General features: G+C 45.3%; 1 protein-coding gene across 1 annotated transcript in view; it reads left to right on the top strand.

The window, feature by feature from the left end:
• Window positions 1-15789, top strand: part of LOC115139460 (cadherin EGF LAG seven-pass G-type receptor 2-like) — a 112422-nt gene that overhangs the window by 52459 nt on the left and 44174 nt on the right. Inside the window, exons 4-8 of the mRNA XM_029676875.2 lie at window positions 5984-6099; window positions 6261-6349; window positions 11851-12008; window positions 12957-13120; window positions 13317-13442. Of these exons, the coding sequence (XP_029532735.2) occupies window positions 5984-6099; window positions 6261-6349; window positions 11851-12008; window positions 12957-13120; window positions 13317-13442 (653 nt within the window). The remainder of the gene's footprint in view (window positions 1-5983; window positions 6100-6260; window positions 6350-11850; window positions 12009-12956; window positions 13121-13316; window positions 13443-15789) is intronic.

The raw sequence follows: 15789 nt of genomic DNA on the forward strand, positions 1-15789 counted from the left end.
ACCAGGTTTCCATCAGGCCTGTCGTGACATTTTCTACCTGACATGTACTTTAATCACGTAGACCAGGTTTCCATCAGGCCTGTCGTGACATTTTCTACCCGACATGTACTTTAATCACGTAGACCAGGTTTCCATCAGGCCTGTCGTGACATTTTCTACCCGACATGTACTTTAATCACGTAGACCAGGTTTCCATCAGGCCTGTCGTGACATTTTCTCACGTAGACCATTCCATCAGGCCTGTCGTGACATTTTCTACCCGACATGTAAATCACGTAGACCAGGTTTCCATCAGGCCTGTCGTGACATTTTCTACCCGACATGTACTTTAATCACGTGACCAGGTTTCCATCAGGCCTGTCGTGACATTTTCTAACCGACATGTACTTTAATCACGTAGACCAGGTTTCCATCAGGCCTGTCGTGACATTTTCTAATGTACTTTAATCACGTAGACCAGGTTTCCATCAGGCCTGTCGTGACATTTCTACCCGACATGTACTTTAATCACGTAGACCAGGTTTCCATCAGGCCTGTCGTGACATTTTCTAACCGACATGTACTTTAATCACGTAGACCAGGTTTCCATCAGGCCTGTCGTGACATTTTCTACCCGACATGTACTTTAATCACGTAGACCAGGTTTCCATCAGGCCTGTCGTGACATTTTCTACCCGACATGTACTTTAATCACGTAGACCAGGTTTCCATCAGGCCTGTCGTGACATTTTCTACCCGACATGTACTTTAATCACGTAGACCAGGTTTCCATCAGGCCTGTCGTGACATTTTCTACCTGACATGTACTTTAATCACGTAGACCAGGTTTCCATCAGGCCTGTCGTGACATTTTCTACCCGACATGTACTTTAATCACGTAGACCAGGTTTCCATCAGGCCTGTCGTGACATTTTCTACCTGACATGTACTTTAATCACGTAGACCAGGTTTCCATCAGGCCTGTCGTGACATTTTCTACCCGACATGTACTTTAATCACGTAGACCAGGTTTCCATCAGGCCTGTCGTGACATTTTCTACCTGACATGTACTTTAATCACGTAGACCAGGTTTCCATCAGGCCTGTCGTGACATTTTCTACCCGACATGTACTTTAATCACGTAGACCAGGTTTCCATCAGGCCTGTCGTGACATTTTCTACCCGACATGTACTTTAATCACGTAGACCAGGTTTCCATCAGGCCTGTCGTGACATTTTCTACCCGACATGTACTTTAATCACGTAGACCAGGTTTCCATCAGGCCTGTCGTGACATTTTCTACCCGACATGTACTTTAATCACGTAGACCAGGTTTCCATCAGGCCTGTCGTGACATTTTCTAACCGACATGTACTGTAATCACGTAGACCAGGTTTCCATCAGGCCTGTCGTGACATTTTCTAACCGACATGTACTTTAATCACGTAGACCAGGTTTCCATCAGGCCTGTCGTGACATTTTAACATGTACACACGTAGACCAGGTTTCCATCAGGCCTGTCGTGACATTTTCTACCCGACATGTACTTTAATCACGTAGACCAGGTTTCCATCAGGCCTGTCGTGACATTTTCTACCCGACATGTACTTTAATCACGTAGACCAGGTTTCCATCAGGCCTGTCGTGACATTTTCTACCCGACATGTACTTTAATCACGTAGACCAGGTTTCCATCAGGCCTGTCGTGACATTTTCTACCCGACATGTACTTTAATCACGTAGACCAGGTTTCCATCAGGCCTGTCGTGACATTTTCTACCCGACATGTACTTTAATCACGTAGACCAGGTTTCCATCAGGCCTGTCGTGACATTTTCTACCCGACATGTACTTTAATCACGTAGACCAGGTTTCATCAGGCCTGTCGTGACATTTTCTACCCGACATGTACTTTAATCACGTAGACCAGGTTTCCATCAGGCCTGTCGTGACATTTTCTACCTGACATGTACTTTAATCACGTAGACCAGGTTTCCATCAGGCCTGTCGTGACATTTTCTACCCGACATGTACTTTAATCACGTAGACCAGGTTTCCATCAGGCCTGTCGTGACATTTTCTAACCGACATGTTGTAATCACGTAGACCAGGTTTCCATCAGGCCTGTCGTGACATTTTCTAACCGACATGTACTGTAATCACGTAGACCAGGTTTCCATCAGGCCTGTCGTGACATTTTCTACCCGACATGTACTTTAATCACGTAAACCAGGTTTCCATCAGGCCTGTCGTGACATTTTTCTACCCGGTTTCCATCAGGCCTGTCGTGACATTTTCTACCTGACATGTACTTTAATCACGTAGACCAGGTTTCCATCAGGCCTGTCGTGACATTTTCTAACCCATGTACTGTAATCACGTACATCAGGCCTGTCGTGACATTTTCTAACCGACCTGTAATCACGGTTTCCAGGCCTCAGACATGTACCTGGTTTCCATCAGGCCTGACATTTTCTACCTGACATGTACTTTAATCACGTAGACCAGGTTTCCATCAGGCCAGGCCTGTCGTGACATTTTCTAACCGACATGTACTGTAATCACGTAGACCAGGTTTCCATCAGGCCTGTCGTGACATTTTCTACCAGACATGTACTTTAATCACGTAGACCAGGTTTCCATCAGGCCTGTCGTGACATTTTCTACCCGACATGTACTTTAATCACGTAGACCAGGTTTCCATCAGGCCTGTCGTGACATTTTCTACCCAACATGTACTTTAATCACGTAGACCAGGTTTCCATCAGGCCTGTCGTGACATTTTCTACCCGACATGTACTTTAATCACGTAGATCAGGTTTCCATCAGGCCTGTCGTGACATTTTCTACCTGACATGTACTTTAATCACGTAGATCAGGTTTCCATCAGGCCTGTCGTGACATTTTCTACCTTTGTAAATGGCTGCTTAATGTGACATACAGTATAATGTTGCCAGTGGAGTCTGTTATGTTGTGGTGGGGGGTGGTGATCTTGAAGCAGTGTTCACAAGCCTTTAAAACCTATTCATTGATGACTACTACAATATCTTGATGATAATAATTTTTTCAGTGTTGTTCAGATGGAGCTGGTGTGTTTCTCTCCTCTTCCCTCTCTGAGGTCATGATGATCATTCTCCTCAGTAAGCAGGTCAGCAGTGCTGTGCCCCATGGTTACACTCCCGCTCTGGATTAATGCATGCACATTTCCACAATGACACACACACACACTTGCATACTCACTCACACACACACACACAACGCATACATTACATGTGCACACGCGCACACGCCCACATCCTCCCAACATTCAACCAAAATATCTCCCTGCATGTTCTGAGAGCATCCTGAGACACTGGATTTCAGATCTCTGGAATCTCACCCTCATTTGAAAAAGAAGTCAGCAGGCTTCCATCAGTCTGACACGGTCTCCATCTGAACAGGCAGATGCTGCCTACAAGCGCTAACGAGTCACACCAGTCACACAGACGACAGGGCTCTCAGTTCTCCCACAGGTGTTCAGAATGTCCCAAGTGTCAAGCAGAACAGGTTCACTGTGTGGTCCCCTAGGTCAGGAATGAGGGGAAATTATTTTCTGTCAACCTTTGCAGTTTGCCTGGACTGCAATATGATTATATAAGATAAACTGTATATACATAGGTATGCGGACACCACTTCAAATTAGTGGATTTGACATGTATAAAATTGAGATAACAGGCATGCAATCTCCATAGACAAACTTTGGCAGTAGAATGACTTTACTGAAGAGCCACGTGGCACCGTCATAGGATGCCACCTGTCCAACAAGTCAGTTCGTAAAATGTCTGCCCTGCTAGAGCTGCCCCGGTAAACTGGAAGTGCTGTCATTGTGAAGTGGTAACGTCTAGGAGCAACAACGGCACAGACGCAAAGTGGTAGGCCACACAAGCTCACAGAATGGGACTGCCGAGTGTCTTCAGTTGCAACACTCACTACCAAACTGCCTCTGGAAGTAATTTCAGTACAAAAACTGTTCGCCGGCAGCTCCTAGACATTTCATGAAGCTCCCGGCGAACAGTTTTTGTGCTGAAATTGTTCCAGAGGCAGTTTCCATGCCCGAGCAGCCGCACACAAGCCTAAGATCACCATGCCAAGCGTTGGCTGGAGTGGTGTAAAGCTCGCCACCATTCGACACTGGAGCAGGGGAAACACGCCCCTTAGTTTCAGTGAATGGAAATCTTAACGCTACAGAATACAATGACATTCTATTCTTCTAACTTTGTGGCAACAGTTTGGGGAACGCCCTTTCCTGTTTCAGCATGACAATTCCCCCGTGCCCAAAGCAAGGTCGATTGATGTGGAAGAACAGAACTTGACTGGCCTGCACAGTACCCTGACCTCAACCCCATCGAACACCTTTGGGATGATTTGGAACGCCGACTGCACCTAATTGCCCAACATCAGTGCCCGACCTCACTAATGCTCTTGTGGCTGAATGGAAGCAAGTCCCTGTAGCAATGTTCCAACATCTAGCTGAAAGCCTTCCCAGAAGAGTGAAGGTTTTCACAGCAGCAAAGGGGGGACCAACTCCATATTAACGCCCATGATTTTCGGAATGAGATGTTCGACGAGCAGGTGTCCACATACTTTTGGTCATGTCGTTTAACACCCTGTCATACATTTACATTGATTTTAATGATCTCCACTGAGATCTTTTTACCTCTTGTGGTGAATCAAATGAAGACCCTTTAGAACTCAATGTGACCCAATAATTTGATGCCTTTGTAAAACCAGTGTGGTTTTATTTTATGCCCTGTGGTCTCTGCGGTTGGACTGTCTGTCGTTCCTTGAATCCAATGCGAATGGGAGCGTCAGTGGTGTCGGCTCTGGAAGGAAGCCAGAGAGGCAGGGGTGCACTGGCGTGTTCAAATGTGTCCAACTGTGTGTTAACATGACAGTAACTGACAACACCACAATGACCTCCGGCACTATAAACTAGGTTTCTTGTCATTGTCTCTTCAGAAATAAAAGTCTAAATGCAGATTGGGATACCTATTCAATTGTACAACTGAATGCATTCAACTGAAATGTGTCTTCCACATTTAACCCAATTGTGGTTGTTTAGTGCCTGTTTTTATGTACTCCTCTTTGAGAAAACATCATCAAATATTTTTTTCCTGTGGTTATACAGTAACTACCTCATTTCTGCCTAGTTCCTCCTCTGTTTAAAATCATCTCCTCATTGCTGCAAACCATCAATATCATTCTGAGCCCGTCTATTTCCATATTATACTGTAAAGCAACGGGAATGATGCTTCCTGCATCAGTTTAGTGTAGTGTTTATTGTGCTGTAGCGTTGACATTGTATTTGATTGTTACTTCTTATCATGCTGTCTCTTGAGTTTTTGGGGTATATGCGCCATGCCTACCTGCAGATAGTCTCAGACAAAGAACGGTGCTCGGCGGTAGTTAACCCTGTTTGGTGCTCAGTGATCCATGGAGAACTGCTGCGGTGTTAAATCTAGCCGTCTCTGCTCCTCAAAGAGGAATCACGAGGCACAGTGCATCAATAAACCCTCCTAGTAATAAAATAGGACAGGAAAACAGTTGTTTTCTGGTGCGTTTAACATCCGTATCCTCTGCTATAGTAGGGCATGTCAGTCAGTACACTGTCTTCCTCGTGTCGAGGGTACTGGATGAGCTTCTATATGGGTATGAAAAGACTCCACCTCATATTGATACAGAACCATTTACACATGTTGCTGAGATCTTCACTGATCAATGTGGATGTTGAAAATGCATTTATTGCAGAAATGATTTGTTATACTTACAGAAGTATGCCCTTATGCCCACAGTACAATGAGTATGGCAAACTCCTGTGTGTGGAAATATACTGCCTTGAATGCATCTTGTTTTGTTTTTTTCCTCACAAAGACCTCTCTTCACTGAAAAGATTGTTTACTCTGTCTTGGTGTCTTTGGCTGTGAATGGACTCTTTGTGAGCCCAGTTTCTTTCTGTCTTCCAGGTTTGCCACGAAGGAGCCAAACGGTTTGTTACTCTACAATGGCCGCTTCAACGAGAAGCATGACTTCATCGCTGTGGAAATCGTCAACGAGCAGATCCAGCTCACCTTCTCTGCAGGTAGGAGGCGATCTGTTAGTGCACGTCAGCCAATTTACCCCACATCTACATTTGGTTGTTATTGAAATATCATCATGTGATTATTGTGACAGGTGTTGACCCACTGAAGCCCTGATTCAATGATGTGTAAGTAACTTTTGCTGGCGGTTTAATTTGTTTAGGTGAGACCAAGACGACTGTGTCACCCCACATCATTGGAGGTGTCAGTGATGGCCAGTGGCATGTGGTCCAAGTTTACTACTACAACAAGGTATGTCAGAGATAAACCTGCGATGGGCTGGTCCTTGTGATCCTACAAGATATAGACTGGTTCAACACTAGACAAACACAGATTTTCTGGGTCTGGGCTGAGATATCACTTGGGTCTAGACTAGCGTCTGCTGAGTCCCCAACAACTGGATGTTCCTGTTTTCAGGGGAAATGGAAAGAGAGCCTCTGATGCAACTTCTGCTTTTGGATGTGATTAACAAGACCACACTCCATCTTAACTCCTCCTTCACATTTACTGGATTGGCTGAATTCCCTTCAAGACCAGTATGTAGGGAATCTAGTTTCAGGTGTTTCTTTTACTCCTGCTACTTTAGGTTAAGTTTAGACTGACTTGAGCTCTTTTGGGTGCAAAGGTCAGACTAGGCTACTGAAAAGTCCCACTATAGACTTGGCTTCATCAGACCCCATTGTGAAACAGTGAGCAGGACTAAGAGCAGGTCATTTCCAACATCAGTACATGCCCAAACTGAATTATGTTTGTCTCTTACCACAGACTTGAAATGGGAGACATCAAAATACCAGACATATTTTCTTAACATATTTGGCCCTGCAATTGACTTACCGGTAATTGATTTATGGATGTTGTATAGTATTGTGAGTAGAAAGACTTGTACGTTCTGGTAGAACTGGATATATATGTATACTGTACTTAGTGTCCTGTTAATTACATATCTATTTATACTAGACCAGCAGTACTTCGTCAAGTATCTGACAGTGACGGTCTATAGAGTGATGAGGGTAGTGATTCTAATTGGACCACACTGGGAGTAGAATACCCTGAGTCCTCTGTGGAGCTTTACTTTGCTGCTTCCTGTTCAAACTGCTGCTGTGTCGTTCCAGAGAACTACTGTTGATGGGATAGTGGAATGGGAAGCTTGCCAGACAGACATGTGAGGAGTGAGAGCTGGAAAGGAATGGGAAAGGAGGGATGAGACAGCCAGACAGAGAAAGTGAGAGAGACCGTAGAAAAGCGTGGGAGGAATAATACAAAATAAAAATAAAAACTCATACAAACGAGATATAAGCTTCACAACGGTTTTATTTCCATATCAATAAGTGAAGAATGCATGGAACTATAACCCCTCACCCCACTACCCTTCCTCCGTTATCCCCATCCTTTTCAGATGTCCCCCAACCCCCCCCCCCCCCCAGACCAACACACAGGATGTTACATTTGAATCTATTCAGGAAGTCACTTTGCATCATAAAGCTGTTGCTTGGCGACCTCTCAAGTGTGGATATTCTATTCATGGTCTATGATAACATGGCCCTGTCAGATTCCAGCCAGCAGAATATGAGGGAACACAACATCTCGTGGGCCATTGGAGAAAAGGTTTTGGTTCCCCTCAAAGTGGGGACATTATTCTCTCATGAATCACTTGTTGGTTTGTAAAAGTTTGTTTTAACGTTGACCTAGTCGTTTTTAGATTAAACAGACAATGCCAATCTCCAGTGACCTACAAAGTGTTTCCTGTTGAGAGCCCACCATGCCAACTGTTTTGTTTACTATCACATTTTACCAGCTAGTTTCCTACTCATCATTTGCGCAATACAAAGCATGAAGTCAATAACATTTAACAACCATCATTTTAGGCAGAGGCCCAGACCAATGGAAGGGACATATTCCTAGAAAACTGTCCAGAGATCATTCAGGGGCCTAGTTGAACTAATCCCCCAAAATCCAGAGAGTCTTGGAGGTAGAATGATGGCTCCTCCCCTCTGAGGTATCCCACGCCGGCAGGCCCTCCCCAGCCTGTCCCTGTCCACGGGGGGTGGGTGGGATGAGGTGGGGGAGGCATTTTAGATTGAAATGTGCCTTTCAGGGGAAAGGGGGAGTGTGGAGAATGGCAATGACCACTGCCTTTGTGCTTCGCTCAGCCTCCAATGGGACCATGGGTAGTGAATGATGCGGCCCCGGGGAAGGTGCACGGGAGAGGAGCGAGGAAACAAGGCAGGAGAGGAGCGAAAAGAAAGGCAAGAGAGAAGAATTGACTTGGGCTTTGAGCGGGACACTGCGCCTCAGGGCTCACCACTCTGGTTGCTATGGTGTTTCCAATCAATCTCAGATCTCATATTACTGTTTGCTCCCATGCCCCTCTTGTCTAACCCTGTCATCATGGATGATGGTGAACTCATATTCCCAGGATTCCCTGTCATCCTGTTGTGAGGGGAAAAGTGTTGAATGTATTCCTGAGTAAATATGTGCTCTCCAATCATCTCTGACAGGCAGAGGCTTTGTGTAGCAGACAGAGCGGCTGACAGACATTAGCAGAGAGGCATTACAGGAGAGTCAACAACCGTGTAGTTCAGCAAGCCAGGGGCTTCTGGGAGCGAAGGCCCAATGTTTAGTTCAGTGAAAGAACCAGCGAATCTGGACCACAGTCTGTTCCAGACCTTTCTCAACTGAGGGGAACTGTGGAAAAGAGCGTGTCGGATGATTTGGTGTGTGACCATTCTAACAGACCATCTGTGACCATTCTAACAGACCATCTGTGACCATTCTAACATACCATCTGTGACCATTCTAACAGACCATCTGTGACCATTCTAACAGACCATCTGTGACCATTCTAACAGACCATCTGTGACCATTCTAACAGACCATCTGTGACCATTCTAACAGACCATCTGTGACCATTCTAACAGACCATCTGTGACCATTCTAACAGACCATCTGTGACCATTCTAACAGACCATCTGTGACCATTCTAACAGACCATCTCACACTGCCGGTTTGTGTGTTTGTTTCAAAGTCCCAACAAATGAGTTTCCCACTGCTTCACCAGGGGTCAACTAAAGGATAAAGACATTTTGTTCAACAATTAGTGTCATGAAGGTTTTGAGGTTTATAGGTACATACGATCTTTCTAGTAGCCCGATGTGTTGTGAATAATGAAATGCATTTGCAAGTATTTCAGACTCAAATCAGCAAAGCAAATAATCCTGTTGGCCAGTTATTAGATATGATAATAAGGCCTAATGGGAGACCGAAGAGGTGTTTAAAGACGAGGGCTCATGTTTGAGCAGAGCAGTGGGACAACGTAATTAAGTCTTCATCGTCTCTGACACACAGGCAGCCATCAGTGATCACAAAACCCACAATGAACTCCACCAGTATTCAGCTTCTCACAGACAACCCCTCAATGGGACAGCTGCATTAATAGCACGCTGAAGGCACAGATAGAATCTGATCTACTTACTGGATTGGGGGATACAGGGTTGAAATGAGAACCATGTGTCTACGGTGCTCCAGGGAGATGTTCTGTGGCAGGGTCTCTGTCTACGGTGCTCCAGGAAGATGTTCTGTGGCAGGGTCTCTGTTTACAGTGCTCCAGGGAGATGTTCTGTGGCAGGGTCTCTGTCTACGGTGCTCCAGGGAGATGTTCTGTGGCAGGGTCTCTGTCTACGGTGCTCCAGGGAGATGTTCTGTGGCAGGGTCTCTGTCTACGGTCCTCCAGGGAGATGTTCTGTGGCAGGGTCTCTGTCTGTGGCAGGGTCTCTCAGGTGCTCCAGGGAGATGTTCTGTGGCAGGGTCTCTGTCTACGGTGCTCCAGGGAGATGTTCTGTGGCAGGGTCTCTGTCTACGGTGCTCCAGGAGATGCTGTGGCAGGTCTGTCTACGGCAGGGAGATGTTCTGTGGCAGGGTCTCTGTCTACGGTGCTCCAGGGAGATGTTCTGTGGCAGGGTCTCTGTCTACGGTGCTCCAGGGAGATGTTCTGTGGCAGGGTCTCTGTCTACGGTGCTCCAGGGAGATGTTCTGTGGCAGGGTCTCTGTCTACGGTGCTCCAGGGAGATGTTCTGTGGCAGGTTCTCTGTCTACGGTGCTCCAGGGAGATGTTCTGTGGCAGGGTCTCTGTATTCGGTGCTCCAGGTAGATGGGATGGGACTCTACTGTGATGACCTACAATATTACAGCTGGTTAGATACATTATGTCAGCAGTGTCTGTGTGTGTAAGACCCACCTTATTTTCCATTTGTCTGGTCTTTATTCTTAGCCCCTTTGATTAAAGGGCTCAGACAGTTATTATGGAAACTGCAGGAATATGTAGCAAAAATGGCTTATGGTATCATGAGGGTATGCTATGAATAAATTGAGGTATTTGTGCATTCCTAATTTCTCAACAATCAGGCTACCCAGGACATCATATCCTTCTTGTACTCCACAGAAAATAATCATATCTGGTCTGTCCACAGCTCAGTGTCCGGCCCCAGGCCTGGTCAGTCAGCAGAGGGTGGTCGGTGGGGGGCGACCCTTCATCACAGTGCTGCTAGCATAGCCGTTACTGACACAAGCTCTAACTGGGCTGGCGGTCAATATGAGCTCTGTGTGACCTGGGGGAAACGCTTGTGTTTGTGACCTTTATTGACAGGATCGTTACCCCCCCGCCCCTCCTGTTTCTCCCTCCATTGATTCCTCACACAATGAAAGAGATCCTTTGTGGAGAAGAAGACCGTTACTGTCCTGCTGAGCCAGGCTTCTCCACCGTGTCTGTGCCCCTTGTCCCAGCCTCTGACTTGAACTCGAGCTGTTTTGACTTTAAATGATTAAAGCACTGAAAACAATTATGATTAGGTAAATTGGGGTGATATTTAAGAAGACTGCAGATCTGAACATAACAGCTAGTGGCAGGAATTTGACTTCAGAATTGATTCAAACGTTTCATTAGGATTCATTAGGAAAGCTTCTTAATTTCTTTAAATGTGTGAAATTGTTTCAAGTCTTTTCGTTGTTAATTGAATCACTTGACTTGAGAAAATCCTTATCTCTAGGGTGAACGTTTCAATGAGAGTTTTTTTAATGCAAGTGTTTTCTCTTGATATTTTGCATTTGATTGAAATAGAAATGTGATCAGTGCGTTTTTGACACCTTATAAGACAGATTTAGTTAAGATCGCACAATGCTGAGATATGTAGCACACCTCCATGTGTAATTAGCAACCCTCAGGCAGACAAGCAGTCTATGTGCTGATCAACCAAAAATACTTTACAGTGACACACACAAGAAACAATGAGATGGATATTCTGAGACAAAAATCATCTTCTTCATATTTACTTGCCTTTTCTATTCTTGAATGTTCTCTTCTGTAACTTGAGGAAGAAGAAACCTTAAGTATTAGCATATTTTTAGCATCAAGCCGTCATTGAGATGCACCTGTGACAGAGAATGCTCTTATGGACACTCCCAGAAGGCTGATTATAGCTTAATGTGTGCGTTTCCTGTCTATCTCGCTATCGATAACCAAGCACTACTTACCCAGTATATGTCCACCTTCTGCCCAAACACATACAGTATTTCCCTTTTGGGAAGGAAATTTTGATTTGGAATAATGGCACTTATAAATGCTGCCCTGTTTAGAAACTCCTGTCATCCATGTGCTGCTATTTACAGTAGTTTGTCAGGTGAATTCCTCCTGACCTGCTGTAGGTGTTCTGTCCATAACACTGGAGCCAAACTCAACAACTCCTCCTCTCTCCTCACAGCCAATCATAAACCAAGCCGGCATGCCCCAGGGTCCTTCTGACCAGAAGGTTGTCGTAGTATCCGTGGACAACTGTGACACCTCAGTGGCGCTGCGATTTGGTCATGTGATCGGGAACTACACCTGCTCTGCCCAGGGCAGCCAATCAGGATCCAAAAAGTAAGGAAATGGGAGGGGCTTACTGGTATTTAATTGTGCAGTGTTATCTGCCAACAGATTATAGTAGAGCTGAGTAAAAGCAATATTAGGCATTAGAAGCCATGAGTTCTGTTTTTACATTTTGCCACAAGCTGAACTTAAACTCTTGATTTAGTGTACTATTGTACTATCATGACCCCAAGAGAGAAAAAGAGATCTCAATTGGCTTTCCTGAGCTAAACATGGCCCTCATTATGGGTTATCTACAGAAATGGTTTTCAACTAAAGTCTTCACCTCCAGAATGTTAAGCATCGTAAACATATTTTGGTTCTGTGGGGTTTTGATCTGTTTTCCTCCGTGGAAAAAAAAACTCAAGCTGCAAAATGTGTGTGATAAATATTTTATGAACACTGTTCTGGTGTTTATGATGTGTTCTGGTATAGAAGCCAAGCTAAATGTTTATGATGTGTTCTGGTATAGAAGCCGAGCTAAATGTTTATGATGTGTTGTGGTATAGAAGCCTAGCTAAATGTTTATGATGTGTTCTGGTATAGAAATGTTTATGATGTGTTCTGGTATAGAAGCCGAGCTAAATGTTTACGATGTGTTGTGGTATAGAAGCCGAGCTAAATGTTTATGATGTGTTCTGGTATAGAAGCCGAGCTAAATGTTTATGATGTGTTGTGGTATAGAAGCCGAGCTAAATGTTTATGATGTGTTGTGGTATAGAAGCCGAGCTAAATGTTTATGATGTGTTGTGGTATAGAAGCCGAGCTAAATGTTTATGATATGTTGTGGTATAGAAGCCGAGCTAAATGTTTATGATGTGTTCTGGTATAGAAGCCGAGCTAAATGTTTATGATGTGTTCTGGTATAGAAGCAGAGCTAAATGTTTATGATGTGTTCTGGTATAGAAGCAGAGTGGTGTCAGCTTCTAAATGTTTCTGTGTCCTGTCTGTCTGCTGGAGGTCTTTGGACCTGACTGGTCCTCTCCTCCTGGGGGGTGTGCCCAAACTGCCTGAGGACTTCCCCATCCAGAACCGCCAGTTTGTGGGCTGCATGAAGGACCTGAGGATCGACAACCGCCACATCGACATGGCTAGCTTCATCGCTAACAACGGCACCCTACCGGGTCAGTAACCTTGCACATTACCATTGGACTGAACCATGTTGATACCGTTTTGTTGCCATCCACACAAGGCTACTGTTTTAGTTGAGTATGAGTTGTGTTGGGCGTGTGGATGCACCTTTACGTTGTAACTGAAGTTTATGTACCGTTGATTACCTCTTGGTTTGAACTGTTCCTCACATCCCCAATACCTTCCCAGGATGCTCTGCTAAAAGGCACTTCTGCAACAACAACCCGTGTATGAATGGAGGGACCTGTGTCAACCTGTGGGGCTCGTTCAGCTGTGACTGCCCCCTAGGATTCGGAGGTCGGAACTGTGAGAAGGGTAAGAGGTTCAGGGAAGTAACAGCATTGCAGAAGGGTGGAAATCTTCCTCATATGGTTAAAACATCAGACAGACAACATCCCTTAGCTCTACTGACCTAGACTTAACTAGGGTCTTTGTAGTTGATGGACTGTACCATAACTCAACAACCAGGTGGTTACAGTGACACTGGCCATGTCATTTGCTTCTTGGTGCTGTGGTGTTAAGAGCACCTGCTATATTGTATTTTCTTATCATTTTCAAACATGCTTTTTTTGAGTGAACTAGTGTAGATGTAGTGCAGAAACATTTGCATAGACACCATGCACAGGAGATTGCGCAAGCGATATGAGGATGATGCATAGAGGGAATTGGCAGAGCTCTAAATAACTGAAGTAATCTCTTCATCCTTTTAGCTTTGGCTCTTTCCTGGCACAGATAAAGCCAGTCGTATTTCATTTTGCTGACATGATGGTTTCGTAAGCCCGATGTTCACACTGAGTAGTACTGTTTTATTCCAGCCATTTCACAAGGGTTTACGAGGGTCCCATATGTGTGTATGACAGCTGCGATGTGATGTGCCGTAAGCTTTTATGACTCTGTCATGAGAGGGAGCATATTACATTTTACAGCTATACGTTTAAACAGTTACTCTGACTTAACACCTCGGACATGTTGAAGGTGAAGTATTCCGTTTTTCAGTTTTAGGGAGGCATGTCTCAATGCTCTGCAGCTGTTTGACTTGCTGATTTACAAGCTGGGACAGTTTGAAGGGGAGGGAGGGAGGGAGGGAGGGGGGGAGGGAGGGAGGGGGGAGGGAGGGAGGGGAGGGGGAGGGAGGGAGAGGGAGGGAGAGGGGGAGGGAGGGAGGGGGAGGGAGGGAGGGAGGGGGGAGGGGGAGGGAGAGGGGGAGAGAGAGAGAGAGAGAGAGAGAGAGAGGGAGAGAGAGAGAGAGAAAAAAGACAATAGGGAAACTACTAGAGGAATAGTAAATTACCCAAAAGCATCCCTGTTTCAGTTCAGAGTGAAATCCAGTCATAAAGGAGCACTTCTTTCTCACAGTTAGGGAGACGGAGAGGCTGGATGATGAAGGGGAGATGGGGAAAGGGTAAGAGGTGGAGGGAAGAGCAGAGGCTGAAGAACATCTGAAGAAGAGAGGAAAGAGAATAGGAATGTATAATGTCCTGCAGACTAGTACCAAGCTACTGCTCTGTTTTACATAGTGGGTGTCAATAGCATGAATGTACATGTTCTACCAAGGCCATTAAATATTTAACGGCATTACAAAGATCACTCTCAAAATAGAACTGTTAAACTTCCAGTATGTCATAGGATCGGCCATCAGGGGTTAGAGAGGGCATAACGGCTAATAAACATGGAGCAAATCCCCAGCATCTCACTTCCTTTCCCACCATCACTGACTCTGGATGGACAAGGGTGTGGGAGATAAAATACTTTCATAGTTAATCCCATGAGTCGTCCCCACAGTGACCGTACGTACATACCCCAACCAGAGGCCATGGATTACAGGCCACATCCGCACTGAGCTAAACGCTAGAGCTGCCGCTTTCAAGGAGGGGGACTCTAACCCGGAAGCTTATAAGAAATCCCACTATGCCCTCTGACGAACCATCAAACAGGCAAAGCATCAATACAGGACTAAGATTGAATCATACTACACCAACACTCGTCGGATGTGGCAGGGCATGCAAAACATTAGACTACAAAGGGAAGCACAGCCAAGAGCAGCCCAGTGACACGAGCCTACCAGACAAACTAAACTACTTCTATGCTCGCTTCGAGGCAAATAACACTGAAATATGCATGAGAGCACCAGCTGTTCCGGAAGACTGTGTGATCACGCTCTCCGCAGCCGATGTGAGTAAAACCTTTAAGCAAGTCAACATTCACAATGTTGCAAGGCCAGACAGATTACCAGGACGTGTGCTGCGAGCATGCGCTGACCAACTGGCAAGTGTCTTCACTGACATTTTCAACCACTCCCTGTCCGAGTCTGTAATACCAACATGTTTTAAGCCTTCCACCATAGTGCCTGTGCCCAAGAACACTTAGGTAACATGCCTAAATGACTACCGACCCATAGCACTCACGTCTGTAGCCATGAAATGCTTTGAAAGGCTGGTCATGGCTCACATCTACACCATTATCCCGGAAACCCTAGACCCACTCCAATTTGCATACCGCCCCAACAGTGACAAACAGATGATGGAATGTTATTAATTGACTGCAGCTCAGCGTAGAAGAGGCTTCAAAACAGCTTCTACCCACAAGCCATAAAACTCCTGAACATCCAATCAAATGGCTACCCAGACTATTTGCATTGCCCCCGCCCTCTTTTACACTGATG

The sequence above is a fragment of the Oncorhynchus nerka genome, linkage group LG2 (genome assembly GCF_034236695.1).
Source record: "Oncorhynchus nerka isolate Pitt River linkage group LG2, Oner_Uvic_2.0, whole genome shotgun sequence".
NCBI lineage: Eukaryota > Metazoa > Chordata > Actinopteri > Salmoniformes > Salmonidae > Oncorhynchus > Oncorhynchus nerka.